The sequence below is a fragment of the Cyanistes caeruleus genome, chromosome 23 (genome assembly GCF_971803275.1).
Source record: "Cyanistes caeruleus chromosome 23, bCyaCae1.hap1.1, whole genome shotgun sequence".
NCBI lineage: Eukaryota > Metazoa > Chordata > Aves > Passeriformes > Paridae > Cyanistes > Cyanistes caeruleus.
In genome coordinates, this window is record NC_141723.1 from 121,257 (window position 1) to 141,890 (window position 20,634).

Here is a 20,634-nt window from a genome sequence, read left to right on the forward strand (position 1 = left end):
GATACTAATGGCTTCCAGAGACTGCCTGCTCATACCCAACTTTTTGTCTTCTAGTGTCCTGGTTCTGGCCCAGATTAACAGGAGGGGGAAACTCCAAAGAGGAGCAACTTATTGCAGTGTGCTGAGCCCTGGCTTTTATTTACTGGACACTGCTCATCACTAGACAGCACCCTCAGGCAAGGAGGAGGAAAGCAGAGAAACAGGCACCATGGCCATTCCAACTGCAGCTGAACCACTGCCACAACCTGTGCCATGAACAGCTGCCCCTACATGGAAGAAACCCAAGACCAAATCAGTTTGCTTAGCAAAGGATGAAGGGGAAGCAGGGCCCTCACAGCAGGAGAAAGAGGCAGGACCAGAGATAATCTTCAACCAGAGTTGCTGGTGAGCTGCAAGATATGTGAATGGATTTCAGCTGCCGTTTGGGGGAGATCCTGGCAACCTGGCTGCTCTGGTACCAGGATATTGTGGCCCACCCATATAGAACCAGACCATAGGGAAGCCAAGCAACTGGGATCCCTGTCCTGGGATGTAGGCATTGACAAGGGGATTGGGAAGAAGACAGAAACCCTCAGCTCTGGTGGCAACTTCTGTCAAAAGTGAGAGAAAGGTATTCTCTCAAGGATCATCTAATGGTGACCAGGCAGGTGGAAGGCCATGGAAGAAGGTATCCAGTACCGACAGAAGTAGCTGTACTGGAGGCAATCTATAGGGGTCCAAATAACCATCAGTCCCCTGTAGATCCAAATGAGGTCCACTGTACACAATCCACGTGGCAGAAGTTTGTACAGAGTGCACCACTTCTGTACATCAACTCATTGGCTTTGTTGCCAATGAAAGAAGGAGAGCAAACAGAGTTTCAGGTGACCCATCTCTGGCAACATGAATATCAGGGGTTTTTCCTTACTAACCTGCACCTCAGCTGTGAAAAGACTGTCCAAGATTAAGAACAGATTTGAAAAACTTGAGCAAACTAGAGAGGAAATATTCTATACTCCACCAGTACGGGCCAGACTCTGCTATTGTGAGCAAACACCAGCATCCTCAAGAGACAGGATATACACGACATAACCTGTGGTTTTACCTGCATGACCAGAGAAAAGACATAAGGAAGTGGGATGGAAAACCCACCACTGCCTCAGCAGCATGGGTACAGGAGTTGAGAAGGAAGTGCAACCACCACAGGAAATTCTTCAAGCATAAACACAGCTCCAGTTTCCAGTGGGCAAGTACTCAGAGCAGAAGGGCCAATGTTACTTCTGAAGTGTAAGGCTTCAGAACACTTGCAGTACATTTATGACATCAACGTGTGGGGAAATATGGCAGAGGAAGTTTTTGAGCAAGGAGAGAAAATCCAGATCTTCCTGAAGGCTGGTTTTGCCATAAAACAAAATAAGGTCAAGGGACCTGCCTGGGAAATTCTGGTTTTAGGAGTAAAATGGCAAAATAGGCATTGTCAGACTCCAGTGGATGTGGTCAACAAAACATCAGCTCTGTCCCCAGTGACCAGAAGCAATGAAGCTCAGGTTTTCCCAGTGCTGTGGGTTTTTGTAAGGTGCATATTCCAGAGTACATTCAGATTGTAAGGCCTATCGTGACCCAGAAGAAAAATTATTTCAGGTGAAGTTCTGAGCAACAACAAAGTTTTGAACAAATGAAACAGGAGATTGTTCATGTAGTAGCTCTTGGGCTCACCAGGACAGGACACTTGGTCTTGAACATGATTTTCACTTTATCAGGAGGCATTGATTTCCAAAGCTCTGGGGAAAGCCAGAGGTTACCTTGAGGTTCAGGGGCTTGAGAGATGTGGGAAAAGGGAATACCACTGAAAACTGATTGCCACTGATTACTTCTCAGTATTTACTACAATGTAAATTTTAAAAAAACCAAAACAAACCCAAGCAAACAAACAAAATCTAAGATGATGAAAAGCACTTAAAAATTAGCCACAGAATCTGAGAATGCTCAAGTGAATGTGGACAAGATCTAGGGGTGGATTTTTGCACTGAAGAGTAGGTGATTTACTTTCTCAGAGTATTATTAGGAGTCAAGGTCACTGTTCACTTAAAGCTCTTTCAAGCAAAATGGAAGTTAAAGAAGAAAAAAAAAAGTGCCACAAAATTTATTTCAAGTTGTGTCAAAGTTATTGATGCCTCTTCACATGTACTGGAATTAATTCATAACACTAAAATTAAGCTTCCTCAGAATTAGAAAACAAAAAATCCCACCTCAAATTCAGCGTTTCACAGACACACACCGTATTTCCACCCCCACAGGACAGATAAGAAATCTATGTCAGTCTCCACAGATAAATCAAGAGGTATTCTGTGCACATACCAGTCTCGACAATTGATGGCATCTCCATATCCTGGAGTATCCACAACTGTCAGGCGCAGTTTCACGCCCCTCTCTTCAATTTCAACTGTTGAGGCTTCAATCTGCACAGTGCGTTCAATCTTATCTGAAAGACAACAAACTCCATCTTTCAGAATCCAATTTGCAAGACCATGTCATTCTGAGATAAGCTCCAAAGATGAATTGGCAGATAGAACATCATAAATATTATTCTGTCGATTACTCTAAGGCCTGATAACAAAAAGACTCAGAAATAAATTCTTTAGCTGTTATTAGAGGATTGTATGAGATTTCATACTTTTCTTAAAAATAATGTAGAAATTATGGCAAAAGGGACCAAGACAACATCGCTAACGGACACAGAATGATTCACACAAACACGTCTCAGTGGTGTGACAGGAAAAAGAAGTAATTTTCTGACTCCAGTATTTATAGATTCTTGACTATGACCAAGGATTGGATAACTAAATTGCCACCTTCCCAATCACACTGGTCATGTGAAACATCCATCAAGGAACGTTTCTTAGAAGGAAAGTGTAAACAACTTATGTTTATAGTTACTTTCCTGGGAAAGTAACTAAAACTATGAAAACAAGATCAGAAGGTTTAGTTTTCAGGGTGACAAGACAAAACCATAGGTAACTGGAGAACAGTACAAAATTATATGTAATGGATTTTTTTCCTAGGGTTAGAAGTTATAAGTAATCATCCGCAAACATGATAAAACCATTAAAGCAAGTCATTCAACTGGTAGCAAAAAGAGAAAAAATGCATCTTTTATTTTATTACAATATTCTCTTTTGTTGGATTATTGCATACCTTGGTTAACAGATTAAAAATAGGACAAGGAAATGAAGAAGAACAGGAAGTGAAATTCTCATCCACTAAATATCAATCCAAAGCAAATGAATCAAGGTGCAAGCAGGTATAAACAATTCATATGTTTATAATTGCAACAAATTAAAAACTGAATAAATTCTCTGATTGTTTTAGTCGATTGTTTATTTCACTGTGACACAATGACTGTTTTTAAGCAAAAGAAGGGAACAAACTTCTAGGTGTTAATATGAATACAGCCAAGGACTAAACAACAAAGACCCAAGAGACATCCTGGGTGAGGGGGAAAATGGTTTTATCAAACAGCTCAAGTGTCAAGAAATACCTTAGAAACTATTACAGCTAGAAATCACTGCTGGCTGTTACTAAAATTCAAAGATAAAAGCATTCTAGTCCAAAAACCATTGAATAAAGATGTATTTACGAGCAGCTCCTGGGATTATCCTTTCTGGGTAGAGATCTGTCAGGAAGAGGCTGCTTATTAATGTAGATTTTCCTAATCCAGATTCACCTGTGATTCAATACAAAGATAAATTCAACATATTTACATAAATAATTTCAAGAGTACCTGATGGTATTATGTGACTACATATTTTTTTCATATTTCTTTCAAATTAAAAATCTACAAATTTTTATTTTGGATTAGCTAAGTTTGCACAAAAAGGTTGAAAAAATTTTTTAGATCTTGGCTTTGTAATGCACTTTCCCAGAGCTTTCACAGATGATGTGTAATTAATGCTTCTAGTCAAGTGGAGTTGTGACCCATTTATACTTAAGATTTCCCATTTCATGTCTCCTTTTTTTTTAAGACATGGTTTTCTGTTATGGCTCCAGAATGTGAAATATATCCAGTGAGAAATCCTTGATCCAGTCAAGGCTTTATCATCGATTTAAACAATGAAAAACGCATTACTGACCTTCTGTACAGGCAGGCATCAAGTGGGATTCATTTCTGGTTTTTATGCCAATATGGCAAACAAGAACTCAAAGCAAGAGTAGTATGGTCACTGAGCAATTATTTTATACTGATGAACTTGGAGATCACCAAATTGTACTGTAAATATATTTTTGTTCCAGAGATACTGATGGCCATGAGGAAAATTCAGAGGTCAGCTAATCACTTAAAGATCAAGATTTTAATCAGAACAAATGTTCATAGCATAAAAAAGAGCTGCAACTTGAAATGCTCAGTAGTTAAGTTCACTGAAGAGATCTTTTTCTAGAATTTTAGTTTTATTTCAGGTGTTGATAGAATTAAATTAAAAAATTAGATGTCAAAAAATGATGGACCACAGAATCTCTGAGCAACACAGACTATTCTGCAATACAAATATGACAAAAACATCTGAACAAAAGAAAATAAAAGGATGGAAATTGTTTTAAAATGAAGATTTGATTAGGAGCTGCCAGTTTTTAATGCCCTATAAAATGCAGCTTTCAATATCAGATTGTGCCAGTGCAGCCTTCACCAGTGAAGATGGCATGCACCCAGAATAACTCAACAGTCACATGGAATCATTTCAGCAAAACCAAAAAAGTTTGATTTCATCCAGTACCACATTCCACGGTTTCAGTATGAGTAAATATTACACATAAACCAAATCAGCTTCCATAGTCACTGTCAATGATTATATTGGCTACAGCAGTTTAATGACTCAACTGAAACAACAATTTAGATTAAGTCATAACTTAATAATGAGAATGAACATAAAAATAAATATAAGTGACTGAGATTTATTTGGGAGCAACACAGCCAAGCAACCAAATTCTTATAAACTCCAGCTCATATTTTCAGATACCACAGTAAACAATAGCAGGAAAAAAACCCATAACCAAAAGCTGTGTGAAAAAGCAAAATCATTGATTAGGATTCTGTCAGCACAGGCAGCTTTTAAAGTATTATCCTGCTCAGAAATGAAGAAGGATGGCAACTTAATGAAGAATGATAGTTCAAAACAGGCACTGTGACACAGCCCATGAGAGAACATAAACTCTGTGCATATTTGAAGAGAATGAATTCACATTACAAACTGTTGAAATAATCAACAATTTAAAGCACAGTTTATTTTATCTTACATCAGCTGCTTCCCCCTGCTAGTGTATCTTAAAATACTACTCCAAATTTTCAATGAAATTATTTTTTTCCGTGTCCTCTTCCAGTAGTTTTCATTTATCTCTTAAAATACTGGCAGGCAGCAACCATAAAGTTCCACTTTACTCCAACATGGGTGGATTAATTGCCTTTCTGTTACTCTTACACCATGTCATTTCCCCTCTATTTCTATTTTACACGAGGCTAGAAACAACTGTTGGTCTATATAATTTTGCATTGCTTTCTTCCAGAATTGTTTTATGTGGCACTATTTACAATTAAAATTCAAAGAGATCTGGAAGTTAAGTTTAGCTACAGCTAAAAAGAAAAAAAAAAGAAAAGAAAGCACACCTTTTATTTCTCAAAACTGTTCACACTTTTGGGATCACTTGTTGGGGAAGATGAAACAAGGAAATCTTATGAATATGATTGTTTAGCAAAAGATTCTGAAAATATGAAACCTAGGATCAAAATAGAATTGAAAACTAGCTTTAAGCTATAGGATACTGAGTGTTAGTTACTATATAAGCAAAGAACAATAGACTAGCCAGCTGAAAGAGAATCCCTGTTGATGAAACAATACCCTTCTGCAGATAGCGAATGCAAAGGTCAAGCAGCAAGAGAAGAATTTGAAAAGTAGCTTTTAGAGTTTAAAATGTAACACTGTATGGTAATGTGGTAGTTCTTAAAGGCTACATGTAAATTCTATAGGATGTGTGTAGTATACTGATTAGTCACTAGGAATTAGAATATTCACTATAGAAGAAGATACAATGTATTCTAAAAAGAACTTCGCTCTCTTAACTTACTGTCTTTTACCTGCTCCTACCCTCTGACTCACTCATCTCTTACTCTCTCTTAAACTCGTCTCTTAACTTCTCCACTCTGCTCTTACCCACTCCTCTCTTAACTTCCTCTGCTCTCTTAACTTGCTCTCTTCCCCTCTATTAACTTCCTCTCTTACTCCCTGCTCTTACACCCCCCCTTGCCCCTCTCTCTCTACCCCCTTAATTACCTTCAGCCCTCATGCTCTCCAACCCGTCTCTCCACTCTCTCTCTCCCTCTCTGAGCATGTTTACGCTGTGGCTGGCAGCATAAACAGATCTCTTCCACCCTCTACCTAAATAATAAACTGCTTATACCTGAACAGCCTGACCCTGGAGAAGTCTCTCACCATGAGTGTGTTTATTTACACCAATAATCACTGAATAGTAAATTCTGAGGAGTTAAAGTTGACAGCGTAATTTGAAGCAGCTACTTATAGTTTGGTTTTCCTCTTAGATTTTATGAGATATCCTTTATGGTATCATCCAAATCAAATCCAATGAAAGATACAGTAAAAAACCATAATAAAATTCTAGGAAGACAAAAATAAGGGCAAACTGTACAACACTGAAGAACAAAATACAGAAGTAGGACATAATCAGTGCTAGGGCTGTCATTTGGCAAAACTAATGAAAGCTTTGAGGATAGACTCTCCCTGTAACTACTGAAATCCAAAACAATTAGGAAGTTAAACACCTCCTATTATGCACTATCTCACCTCTCCTGCTTGTTCTCACTGTGATCTCTCTTCTTTATTTGCCTAAGAGAAATCCTAAGATTTCTCTTAGGCAAATCTAGCACACAAATGGGATTTATGTCTTGTGGTGCCAGGTAATGAAGAGCCTTATTCTATCATTCACTTTTTGAGAAAGCCTCTTTAAAAGCAAGAATTACAAACTCCAAAACTCACAATTTATTGCTCACAGAGAGACAGAGAAGACACCCAAGCCTGATTTGGGAGTCCACTTAAAAGATTTCTCAAAGGATCAAGGTATTTCCTCTGCAGACACTAGACTTTTCTTTCCATTCCAGACACCTACACAGACTCCCCATGAATTATCAAATAGAATAACACTTTAGATTACAACTGCTAACATATAATCAAAGAAAGAAGTAATACCTCACATCAAAACCAACTGGTCCAATTCTCACTCTTTTACAAGAGTCTTTGGAAGGGTTGAAAAGACTGGAGTTCAGATTCTTTTGAACTAAAGAAGTGTAAGCAACATTTTAAATAGAATGGTCTCCTTAATACTGGTCTCTTAATCAAAACACACAACTGAACTAAGACTGCATTCAAATGCAAAACCAATTTTAAACTACATTTTAAATGGAGTGCTGGAATCCTGTAAGACAGGGGAGAAGAAAGGAAGGAAGGAAAGACTGCTGAAGTGCACAATAAAATTTCTTCACCCACAAACTTATTAATATATTCAAGTATGGTTTGTAATCTGGTAAACAACTGCTGGAAGAATGAACGAAATATAAAAGAAAGTCAAATGCAACAGTACAGGAAAATTTCTGCTGCAAGCTGAAGCCTAAGAATAGCACAAGTAACATTCATTTTAACTTCAAATTCCCTGTAAGCAAGTACTAATTATGAGAAAAACTATAAAACTTCCTTTATAAAACTTCCTTACCAACCACCATAAGAGTAAATTCAAACCCCTTTTTCACAGACTTTCGGTGAACCTGATTGGGAAGGTTTGCAAATCCAACATAGCCGGGAGTTTCTGGATTGGTAAACTGAGCAGGCTGTTGCTAAAAATGAAATAAAATAAAAATAAAATAAGACATAGTAAGCAACCACTCAAGACTTACTAGTTTGTATAACTGATTTCCTCACTTAGCTCGAAAGGTTTGAAGCTATGTGACAGAGAGGAAACTACTCAGAGGTTCCCACTACTCAACAGTTTCACAAAGAAATGCAGAACAAGTACATTGACCTAGAGCTTAAAAAACAAAGCTTCGCTTGTTCAGTTATCCAGACAAGATCACCTTAAGTAAAACAGAAATAAAATCCCAAATAATTATTTATCAAAGTATGACAAAGTATGAATTGTGGGTACTAATCACTTTTTGAACAGTTTTCACAAACAGTTAAAATAACATCGTATTCTATGGACTTGAATAAAGAGATTACCATTTCCAATCCATTTTTAGCACATCCAATGAAAATCCCTGAGCAACTTGTGAAGTGACAGCCAGCTGCTGGAAGTACTCTTCAGAGAGCTGTCTTCAAGTGTGGGGAAGGGGAATTTACATTTTCAATAAGGTTTAGAACGCTCATTGCTACAGATATAGCAGAGAAATCTTTACATGTCTTACTTCCCTCTTCAAACACATTACTCAAGCCCCCTTTAGCATTCATTTCACTCCAATAAGCCAAAATGGATGTTTTACCCATCATATCCAATGCTCGGGACCGAGAATTAAATGAATCCCGGCATGACAATAATGTTTTAGGTTACAATATTTTAAATGAAATGAATGATTTTATTGGAAATGAAAATGAAGGATTTTATTGGAAAGCCAGTTGATTCTATTAGTAAAGAAAGAAAAGAAATCTAAACCATTTTCTTAAATGATGCCTGCTCTAAACAGAATCGCAGAAAAGAAGTTTCAATGAAGATGCACCAGGGAGATTTTACACAACTCTGACCAAAATTTAATCCTTCCAAAAGTGTTAGTTAACTGCAGAGATTTATACTTGCATGAAACTACTTTAATCTATGTTTTACATCACTCATCTTTCAATATCATGTCTCCTATAGACAGTAAATTTAGAATACCCTTCACCATCAAACAGAAGCAAGTTGCACAATTTGTCATTGAAGATTAATATTTAAAAACAAAAAATGTGTTCCACATTGTTACATTGAAAGACAGAAACGTTATTCTTACCTTGGACATTTTCAGGTAAGGACAGGAAAAAATCTGAAAAAATAGTAATGTTTTTCAGCTTATTAAACATTGTATGAGGAAAAGTCACCCACAAACCACTGTAATATCTGCTGCTGCACACTAAACTGAAAAAGGAGCATCCCTGATTGGATGCCACATTCTGAAACAGTGTCAACTTCTTCACAGAGTATTTGATTCCTCTGTACTAACAAGGGGCAGAATTTTCAGCTACTGTTGCTCCTATAAACACAGTCAGACAATAAATTCAAGCAATATGAATGTGGGGAGCTGAAGACACCAGATACATGACAAACCTTTCTGAAGCCTTGAAAGTTCACATCCTTTCCAGAAACTAACCAAACCAAACACCTTGCTAAAAAACACCTTGCCCTTTAGAGGAAACAGTTTCTTCAAAGCCAAAAAAACCCCTTAACTCATGTATTATTTTTTTTCAAGCCTCTTTCTCCTCAACATTTCCACCCATGCTCAAGTGTTTTGTAAAGAGCTAAGAGCTTCAAAATGAAACTTTTTCCCTTCTTCTTTTATCGAGATGCTTGCAAACTCAGCTATTCTACCTTCTGTTTACCAATATAAAATTTCCATATGTAGCTAGCTGCATGTGAAATATAAAAGTCAGGCACAAAAAAAAATTTTTTTTAAATATTTCTTATCTAACATTTCTATGCAAAAATGTCTCGTAACAAAGACTCACCAACCACTAACATGCATGACTTCAAAAGATTGTGATTTACTGTGGCAACATAAAAATGACAGCGTATGCTGTATCTGCAAGTGATAAGAGCTCAATTCCCCTTTCTAGTCCCTCCCCTGGCTCACCCTCTTAGCACAAGGAACCTGTTCCCACTCCCAAAGCTCACAGTCACCTCTTACCTAGCTCACTCGTACCTTAATTCTACAGATTTGAAATTATCATGACTCAATTCTTTCCATCTTCCATGCAGATTTTGTCAGCAAGTTCAGCTTTGTGTGAAATTACACCAAACTGCTTCAGTGTGCAGCACCCCTCAGTCTGTTCCTCCCAGCAGAGACATCTTGGAGTCAAAACAAATTGCCCCAGCGTTAGACAGCAGAAGCCAAACTTCCTGTGTCAGGCACAAGATAAAGTTGTTTCAATGTGGGTGTGGGCACAATGCTGTGCCCAGGTATGCCCAAGTGTATCCAGATGAGCTGACGAGAGCCAAGTTATGCCCAGATAGGTGCAGGGGTGCCAAGACGGTGCCAGTGGTGCCGTGCAGTTTCCAGGTGTGCCCAGATTGGCCCATGTGAGCCCAGCTGTGCCCAGGTATGCCCAAGTGTATCCAGATGAGCTCATGTGAGCCAAGATGTGCCCAGATAGGCGCATGGCTGTCAAGGTGGTCCCAGTTGTGCCCAGCAGTGCCCAGTCATGCCCAGCAGTGCCCGAGTGAGCCCAGCTGTGCCCAAGTATGCCCAAGTGTATCCAGATGACTCCATGTGAGCCAAGATGTGCCCAGATAGGCCCATGGGTGCCAAGGTGGTCCCAGGTGTGACCAGCAGTGCCCAGTGGTGCCCAGCAGTGCCCATGTGAGACCAGATGTGCCCAGGAGTGCCCAGATATGGCCAGGAGACCCAAGGTGGTCTGAGGAGTGCCCATGTGTGCCTAGGCATGCCCAGATGTAGAAGATATGCTCAGGTGTGTCGAGATTTACCCGTGTGTTCTCATGTGTGCCCAGCTATGCCCAGGTGTGCCCATGAAGCCTCATGTGTGCCCAGGTGTGTCCAAGTGCATCCAGATATGCCCAAGTGAGCCAAGATGTGCCCAGAGATGCCCAGGGGTGCCAAGGTAGTCCCAGGTGTGACCAGCAGTGCCCAGATGTGCCCAGATATGCCCAGGGGTGCCATGGTGGTCTGAGGAGTGCCCATGTCTGCCCAGGTGTGCTTAGGTGTGCCCAGAGTGACCCAGGTGTGTGCAGGAGAGGCCAGGTGTGCCCAGGTGTGCTTGGGTGTACCCAGATGTCCCCATGCGAATCCAGATGTGCCCAGATATTGCCAGGTGTGTCAATGTGGTATGAGGTGTGCCCATGTGTGCCCAGATATGCCCTGGTATGCCCATGTGTGCTTCGGTGCGCCCAGGTGTACTCAGATGTTCCCAGATGGGCCCATGTGAGCCAAGATGTGCCCAGATATGCCCAGGTGTGTCAATGTGGTATGAGGTGTGCCCATGTGTGCCCTGGTATGCCCAGGCACAGCTAGGAGTGCCCAGTGGAGCCCAGGTGAGCCCAGCTGAGCCCAAGCGTGCCCAGATGAGCCCATGTGAGCCCAGGTGTGCCCAGGGTGGCCCAGGTGTGCCCAGGAAAGCCTAGGTGTGCTCAGGTGTGCCTGGGTATACCCAGATGATCCCATGTAAGCCAAGATGTGCCCAGACAGGCCGAGGGGTGCCAAGGGAGACCCAAGTGTGCTGAGGAATTCCCAGGTGTGCTAAGGAGTGCCGAGGAGAGCCCAGGTGTGTCCAGGAGTGCCCAGATATGCCCATGTGAGCCAAGATGTTCCCAGATATGGCCAGGGGTGCCAAGGTGGTCTGAGGTGCAGCCATGTGTGCCCAGGTATGCCTACGTGTGTTTGGGTGTGCTCAGGTGAGATCATGTGGGCCCAGATGTGCTGAGCTGTGGCCAGGGGTGCTAAGGTGGTCCGAGGTGTGCCCAGCAGTGCGCAGATGTGCCCAGATATGCCCAAGGGTGCCAAGGTGGTCTGAGGTGCACGCATGTGTGCCCAGGTATGCCCATGTGTGTTTGGTTGTGCTCAGGTGAGCTCATGTGGGCCTAGATGTGCTGGGATTTGGCCAGGGGGGCCAAGGTGGTCCCAGTTGCGCCCAGCAGTGCCAGGATGTGCCCAGATATGCCCAGGGGGGTCAAGGTGGTCCCAGGTGTGCCCAGCAGTGCCCAGATGTGCCCAAATTGGCCCATGGGAGCCCAGGTGTGCCCAGATGCTCCCACGGGAGCCAAGGTGGTCTGAGGAGTGCCCATGTCTGCCCAGGTGTGCTTAGGTGTGCCCAGGGTGGCCCAGGTGTGCCCAGGAGAGTCGAGGTGTGCTCAGGTGTGCCTGGGTATACCCAGATGGTCCCATGTAAGCCAAGAAGTGCCCAGACAGGCCGAGGGTTTCCGAAAGAGTCCCAGGCGGGCCGAGGATTTCACAGGTGTACCCAGGAGTGCTGAGGAGAGCCCAGGTGTGCCCAGGAATGCCCAGATATTCCCATGTGAGCCCAGCTGTGCCCAGGTATGCCCAAGTGTATCCAGATGAGCCCATGTGAGCCAAGATGTGCCCAGATAGGCCCATGGGTGCCAAGGAGGTCCCAGTTGTGCCCAGCAGTGCCCAGTGGTGCCTAGCAGTGCCCATGTGATCCCAGGTGTGCCCAGGTATACCCAAGTGTATCCAGATGAGCCCATGTGAGCCAAGATGTGCCCAGATATGCCCAGGTGGGTCAAGGTGGTCCCAGGTGTGCCCAGCAGTGCCTAGATGTGCCCAGATTGGCCCAGATGAGCCTATGTGAGCCCAGGTGTGCCCAGATATGGCCAGGGGTGCCAAGGTGGTCTGAGGTGCAGCCATGTATGCCCAGATATGCCCATGTGTGTTTGGGTGTGCTCAGGGGAGCCCATGTGGGCCCATGTGCTGAGCTGTGGCCAGGGTTGCCAAGGTGGTCCCAGGTGTGCCCATGAGAACCTAGGTGTGCCCAAGTGTACGCAGATGAGCTCACGAGAACCAAGATATGCCCAGATAGGCGCAGGGTTGCCAAGACGGTCCCAGTTGTGCCCAGCATTGCCCAGGTGTGCCCAGGAGAGCCCAGCTGTGCCCAGGTGTGCCCAAGTGTATCCAGATGAGCCCATGTGAGCCATGATGTGCCCAGATAGGGTGCAGGGGTGCCAAGGTGGTCCCAGGTGTGCCCAGGTGTGCCCAGATGTGCCCAGATTGGCCCATGTGAACCCATGTGAACCCAGATGTGCCCAGATGTTCCCAGGGGAGCCAAGGTAGTCTGAGGAGTGCCCATGTCTGCCCAGGTGTGCTTAGGTGTGCCCAGGGTGACCCAGGCGTGCCGAGGAGAACCCAGGTGTGCCCAGGCGTGCATGGGTGTACCCAGATGTCCCCATGTGAATCCAGATGTTCCCAGATATTGCCAGGTGTGTCAATGTGGTATGAGGTGTGCCCATGTGTGCCCAGATATGCCCTGGTATGCCCATGTGTGCTTCGGTGGGCCCAGGTGTGCCCTGATGTTCCCAGATGGGCCCATGTGAGCCAAGATGTGCCCAGATATGCCCTGGTGTGTCAATGTGGTATGAGGTGTGCCCATGTGTGCCCTGGTATGCCCACGTGTGTTCGGGTGTGCTCAGGTGAGATCATGTGGGCCCAGATGTGCTGAGATTTGGCCAGGGCTGCCAAGGTGGTCTGAGGTGTGCCCAGCAATGCCCAGATGTGCCCAGATATGCCCAAGGGCGCCAAGGTGGTCGGAGATGCACGCATGTGTGCCCAGGTATGCCCATGTGTGTTTGGTTGTGCTCAGGTGAGCACATGTGGGCCTAGATGTGCTGGGATTTGGCCAGGAGTGGCAAGGTGGTCCCATGTGCGCCCAGCAGTACCCAGATATGCCCAGGTGTGTCAATGTGGTATGAGGTGTGCCCATGTGTGCCCTGGTATGCCCAGGCACAGCTAGGAGTGCCCAGTGGAGCCCAGGTGAGCCCAGCTGAGCCCAAGCGTGCCCAGATGAGCCCATGTGAGCCCAGGTGTGCCCAGGGTTGCCCAGGTGTGCCCAGGAAAGCCTAGGTGTGCTCAGGTGTGCCTGGGTATACCCAGATGATCCCATGTAAGCCAAGATGTGCCCAGACAGGCCGAGGGGTGCCAAGGGAGACCCAAGTGTGCTGAGGAATTCCCAGGTGTGCTAAGGAGTGCCGAGGAGAGCCCAGGTGTGTCCAGGAGTGCCCAGATATGGCCTGGAGACCCAAGGTGGTCTGAGGAGTGCCCATGTGTGCCTAGGCATGCCCAGATGTAGAAGATATGCTCAGGTGTGTCGAGATTTGCCCGTGTGTTCTCATGTGTGCCCAGCTATGCCCAGGTGTGCCCATGAAACCTCATGTGTGCCCAGGTGTGTCCAAGTGTATCCAGATATGCCCAAGTGAGCCAAGATGTGCCCAGAGATGCCCAGGGGTGCCAAGGTAGTCCCAGGTGCGTCCAGCAGTGCCCAGATGTGCCCAGATATGCCCAGGGGTGCCATGGTGGTCTGAGGAGTGCCCATGTCTGCCCAGGTGTGCTTAGGTGTGCCCAGGGTGACCCAGGTGTGTGCAGGAGAGGCCAGGTGTGCACAGGTGTGCTTGGGTGTACCCAGATGTCCCCATGTGAATCCAGATGTGCCCAGATATTGCCAGGTGTGTCAATGTGGTATGCGGTGTGCCCATGTGTGCCCAGATATGCCCTGGTATGCCCATGTGTGCTTCGGTGCGCCCAGGTGTACTCAGATGTTCCCAGATGGGCCCATGTGAGCCAAGATGTGCCCAGATATGCCCAGGTGTGTCAATGTGCTATGAGGTGAGCCCATGTGTGCCCTGGTATGCCCAGGCATAGCTAGGAGTGCCCAGTGGAGACCAGGTGAGTCCAGCTGGGCCCAAGCGTGCCCAGATGAGCCTATGTGAGCCCAGGTGTGCCCAGGGTGGCCCAGGTGTGCCCAGGAAAGCCTAGGTGTGCTCAGGTGTGCCTGGGTATACCCAGATGATCCCACGTAAGCCAAGATGTGCCCAGACAGGCCGAGGGGTGCCAAGGGAGACCCAAGTGTGCTGAGGAATTCCCAGGTGTGCTAAGGAGTGCCGAGGAGAGCCCAGGTGTGTCCAGGAGTGCCCAGATATGCCCATGTGAGCCAAGATGTTCCCAGATATGGCCAGGGGTGCCAAGGTGGTCTGAGGTGCAGCCATGTGTGCCCAGGTATGCCCACGTGTGTTTGGGTGTGCTCAGGTGAGATCATGTGGGCCCAGATGTGCTGAGCTGTGGCCAGGGGTGCTAAGGTGGTCCGAGGTTTGCCCAGCAGTGCCCAGATGTGCCCAGATATGCCCAAGGGTGCCAAGGTGGTCTGAGGTGCACGCATGTGTGCCCAGGTATGCCCATGTGTGTTTGGTTGTGCTCAGGTGAGCTCATGTGGGCCTAGATGTGCTGGGATTTGGCCAGGGGGGCCAAGGTGGTCCCAGTTGCGCCCTGAAGTGCCAGGATGTGCCCAGATATGCGCAGGGGTTCCAAGGTGGTCCCAGGTGTGCCCAGCAGTGCCCAGATGTGCCCAAATTGGCCCATGGGAGCCCAGGTGTGCCCAGATGCTCCCACGGGAGCCAAGGTGGTCTGAGGAGTGCCCATGTCTGCCCAGGTGTGCTTAGGTGTGCCCAGGGTGGCCCAGGTGTGCCCAGGAGAGTTGAGGTGTGCTCAGGTGTGCCTGGGTATACCCAGATGGTCCCATGTAAGCCAAGAAGTGCCCAGACAGGCCGAGGGTTTCCGAAAGAGTCCCAGGTGTGCCGAGGATTTCACAGGTGTGCCCAGGAGTGCTGAGGAGAGCCCAGGTGTGCCCAGGAATGCCCAGATATGCCCATGTGAGCCCAGCTGTGCCCAGGTATGCCCAAGTGTATCCAGATGAGCCCATGTGAGCCAAGATGTGCCCAGATAGGCCCAGGTGGGTCAAGGTGGTCCCAGGTGTGCCCAGCAGCACCTAGATGTGCCCAGATTGGCCCAGATGAGCCTATGTGAGCCCAGGTGTGCCCAGCTGGGCCCAAGCGTGCCCAGATGAGCCCATGTGAGCCCAGGTGTGCCCAGATATGGCCAGGGGTGCCAAGGTGGTCTGAGGTGTAGCCATGTGTGCCCAGGTATGCCCATGTGTGTTTGGGTGTGCTCATTGTGGTTTTTTCTCATTGTTCAAATTTATTATTGTTTTATAATAAATTTCTCTTTTATTTAACCCGAAATTGCGTTTGTATTTATAACAAAAAACAAACTACCTGTAAAAATCCATCATATAAATATTCATATCCCCAAAAATACAACTAATAAAAACTTCCAAAGCAATAAACAAGTACATGCAACTACAAAAAAAAAGATCAAAAATAAACTGCAACAATACAAAACCGAATTGTTCCTAACTCATTAATCTCATAATACCTCGCATCATCAAAATAAAAATACCATCTCCAAATAAACACAAAACCAATAAATAAATTTAGCCATAAACAATATTGCTCACATTATCAATAGGTTTAAAACATATACTTCAATCAAACAATTAAACCCCCTATAACAATAATCCAAATAGAAATATAAAAAACCTAACAAATTAACATTACTGTACCCCAAACACACCAAAATAAACACTACATACTCACAATAATAAAAAAATCACTAAATAAATAAAAACCTACCCTATACCTCACACTGCTACTCAAAGCATCATCCTAAACCTTAAAAAACAAGTCCTTTAAAAACATAATACCCCTAAAAAATTAAAGCAAACCATAAAACTCATTTCAAAAGAATCTTATCAACACCTAAACTAAAAAACATAATATTCAGTAAATATATCATATCCCCTACCATGCACCAAGTACAAATAAAAAAATACAATGAACTATTAAAAGCCATCTTAAAAACATTAAATAAAAAAATCTTTCAATTATTAAAAAACATCTAGCAAAAGCTACCTAATTCATTAAAACCCCAAACTCCACCAAGCAAACTAACCCTACCCAATCTAAACCCTGACATATCATTAACAAAACCAAAATCCCTATAAGAAATAAAAAAATGTATTTAAAAAAGCAATTAAAATCAATTCCACGTTAAATAGAAAAAACTCCATAAAACTGTCTTTACTCAAAAACCAAATGACACGTGATAAATAATACAAAAAAATAACACAATATATACCTCAAAAAATATATGCCTCAAAAAAATCTAATCATTAAATAAAAAATACATATAAACATCACTTTTTACTCAATATCACTACTCTTATCTGTATATATACAACTAATTTCCAAAAGAAACAAAACACCCCACATAAGTTATTTTCAAAAACAACACTCATTCCTCCACATCCTTCTCCAAACGATATTATCTACAACAAAACAAAAGTCTCCCTTGCTTTGAATTAATTTTTAACAAACTAAAACATAAAAATTCTCCCAACTGTATATATTTTTCCTTTCTCTTAAATCTATTCAAATGTACTCTAAACTGAAAACCCAAACACCAAAAACTCATGCATCCAGCCCTCGGTGGTCTGGGCCTCAACACTTTGCAACACCAAAAAACCTGATATATAACTAAACAAGCAAAACTACACTTCACAACAAGAACTCTCGAAATTGACCATCTCTTCAAACAGCAACAAATTTTATTATTTATTATTATTCATTTATTTATACTTATAAATACTTTACTCATTAAATAAACATTTTTTTCAATTTTCCTCCAAAGAAATCTTTTTCCAAACCAATTAAACAAACCAAAAAAACCACTTAAATTTTCTTTATTAAAAACCCCATTCAAAACTTTTCTCCCAAATTTACCCTAAACCAGGACAAATATCTAATGTGCGTTATATATTTATCAATGTAGTATATAAATATAAATTTGATAAAAATAGACATTAAAAAAATGTTTGATTACCATTTCAGGTAAAGGGGCTGTTTGGTGTTTACTTGGTTAGAGGTAGAGCTTTTAAATAAATAATATAGAAATTAAAATGTACAAATCTATAATAAATATATAAAGATATAGATATAAAAAAGAAATATAAGTAATATAAACATAGACACATAGATTAATATTCAATATCAATAAGATATATATAGATGTTATATATGCTCATATGTAATATATATGCTGCTTCACCCCCCCACTACAACATCACCGATGACAGCAACACCACTGCCATGTTCACCAAAATCATATTGCCAATATTTCCAATAGATAGTACATACATCACGGCAGCCATGTAAATCCACCACACCTCATCAGCACATGCGCACTGCTGTACCATCCACTAACCAGCCCACACAGTCCTCCACATAAACCACACCTCATCAGCACATGCACACTGCCATACCATCCACTAACCAACCCACACAGTCCTCCAAAAAAGCCACACCACCAAAACACATGTGGCACAGCATACGGAAACCACACAAATGTGCAGCACTGCGTTTGGCCAGAAAGGCGTGAGCACAACCATTTTTAACCACAAATAAATGCACATCACCATATTCAACCCAAAATGCATCTGCAGACCACCATATCGAACCAGAAATACGCATGCACCACCCTAGTTAACTAAAAATAAATGCACAGCACCGTATCTGAACCAGAAAAACACAACCACCACCATTTCAAGGACTAGTGTCATGAATAAGGCCAGGGGGTCAAAATTCAGAGGGTCAAAGGTCAGGGTTCAAAGGCCAAAGGTCAGAGGTCATGGGGTCAAAGGACAGAGGGTCAAAGGAAAGGAGGTCAAAGGTCCAAAGATCAGGGGTCAAAAGACCAGGGGACAAGAGATCAAAGGTCAAGTGTCAAAGTCAAAGGTCAAGGGTCAAATGTCAAACGTCAGGTGTCAAAGATCAGGTGTTTAAGGTCAGGGGGTCAAAGGTCAGGGGTCAAAAAAACATGTGTTCAAGGTCAAGGGTCAGCAGGTCAAAGGTCAGGGGTCAAAGGTCATATGGCAGAGGTCAAAGGTCCGAGGTCAAAGGCACGAGGACAAAGGTATAAGGAGAAAGGAAAAAGGTCAGGGTGTCAAAGGTGAAAGGTGAAAGGTCAGGGGTCGAAGGGTCAGGGGGCCAAAGGCCAAAGGTCAGGGGTCACAGCTCAAAGGTCAAAGGTCGGGGTCAAAAGGCAGAGGTCAAAGGTCAAAAGGTCAAACATCAGGGGTCAGATATCAAAGGTCACGGGATCAAAGGTCAAAGGTCACGGACACAAAAGTCATGGGTCACCGGCGACAAGTCAAAGGTCTAAGGTCATGGGGGTCAAATGTCACAGGTAACAGGTCAAAGGCCACGGGGTCAAAGGTCACAGGGTCAAAGGTCACAGGGGTAAAAGGTCAGATGTCATGATGTCAAAGGTCACGGGGTCAAGGTTCAAAGGTCACAGTGTCAGAGGTCACAGGGTCAAAGGTCAAGGGTTAAAAGGTCAATAAGTCAAAGGTTAGAGGTCGAAGGTCACGGGTTAAAAGGTCGCGGGGTAAAAGGTCAAAGGTCACGGGGCCAAAGGTCACGGGGTCAAACAGAGAGAAGAAAGAAGCAGAGAGAAAAGCAGAGAGGAGAGAAAGGAGAGAAAGGAGAGATAAAAGCAGAAAGGAGAGAGAAGCAGAGAGGAGAGAGAAGCAGAAGGAAGGGAAAAGCAGAGAGAAGAGAGAAGCAGAGGAGAGAGAAGCAGAAAGAAGAGAAAAGCAGAAAGAAGGGAAAAGCAGAGAGGAGAGAGAAGCGCCACATCGGACCAGCCGCAGTCAGCTCCTCCTGGCACTGGGGAGAAAATGGCGGCCGCTGCCCTTCCGGGGTTTAAATGCCCTCGGTCCCACCTGTGCAGCCGCCCTGGAGCCCCTCGCACCTGTGCCGGCCCCGCCCCGCACACCTGAGGTGGCCCTGCGCCGCGCACACGCTCTGCTGTCCTGAGCTGCGTACGCGCCCCATGGCCCCGCCCCACACTCTGTGCCCCCGCCCCTCGCACCTGTGCCGGCCCCGCTCCTCCCTGGCCCCGCCCCCCTCGTGCCGCTGTCCCGGGCCTACAGGGGGGCTCCACGTCCACAGCGGGAACCACCGCCATCCCGGGCCCGGTACCGATGCCGGGCCCAAGACCGATCCTGGACCCGAGACCGATGCCGGGCCCGATGCCGCCTCGATCCGCCCGATGGGGGAGAGGCGGCGCCGCCTGGGACCCCCGGCAGTTCCCAGGCGCGCTCGGGCTGTACCCCGTGGCCCCGCTCCTCATGCGGCCCTGCCCCCCGTGCCGCTGGCCCAGGACTCTCGCTCGGCACTGGGCGAGCCCCAGCCCGGGGGCTGCTCCCGGCGGGCTCCGCTCTGAGCTCTGTGCGCTGCTGCGGGGCCACGGCTCGGGACGGGGTCTGCAGCGGGGCAGAGTCCTGCCGGTGTCCGCCGGCGGAGCAGTGCCGCCTCTCCCCCGGCCGGCCCCGGGTGGCGGGTCTCGGGGGCGGCGGAGCACGGCCGGATTGGGGTTGAGACAAGGCTGGGGACTGGGCACTCCCTCGCCTGGACTCAACTCCCCCTCCTGCCGCGATGCCGGGACGGGGCTGACCGAAAGCGGGTGACGGAGCCCACAGCCGGAGCTGGGATGGGGGGTTCGGGTCCTGCCGGTGCCCGCCCTGGGGTCCCGGGCGGTGCCGCCTCTCCCCCGTGGGGCGGATCGGGCTCGGGATCGGGATCGGTACCGGGCCCGGGATTACCGCGGGAGGGCGGTGCCGGCTGCGAGAGCGCTGCGGGTCCCGGTGCGGACGCGGCGCCCCCACCTGGGCAGGGCCAGTCCCGCAGCCCCGGAGCGCTCCCGGCCCGGCCCTCCCGCTCCGCCGGCCCCGAGGCCGTGGCGGGGCCCGAGCCGAGCTGGGCGCCCGCGTCTCCCTCCTTCCC

At 45.6% G+C, this 20,634-nt stretch overlaps 1 protein-coding gene across 2 annotated transcripts in view; it reads right to left on the reverse strand.

The window, feature by feature from the left end:
* The window catches only part of LOC111921987 (septin-2), a 30,172-nt gene extending 10,497 nt beyond the window's left edge, over positions 1-19,675 (reverse strand). The window contains exons 1-5 of one of the 2 annotated variants that reach the window (XM_086861088.1): positions 19,601-19,675; positions 9,014-9,046; positions 7,750-7,870; positions 3,617-3,703; positions 2,338-2,461 (exon numbers count right to left, since the gene is read on the reverse strand). In XM_086861088.1, the coding sequence (XP_086717214.1) occupies positions 2,338-2,461; positions 3,617-3,703; positions 7,750-7,870; positions 9,014-9,022 (341 nt within the window). In that variant the 5' untranslated portion in view covers positions 9,023-9,046; positions 19,601-19,675. Of the gene's footprint in view, positions 1-2,337; positions 2,462-3,616; positions 3,704-7,749; positions 7,871-9,013; positions 9,047-9,919; positions 10,117-19,600 lie in introns of those variants that run through there. The other variant, XM_086861087.1, reaches the window with a different exon arrangement.
* Between the last annotated feature and the right edge of the window lie 959 nt (positions 19,676-20,634).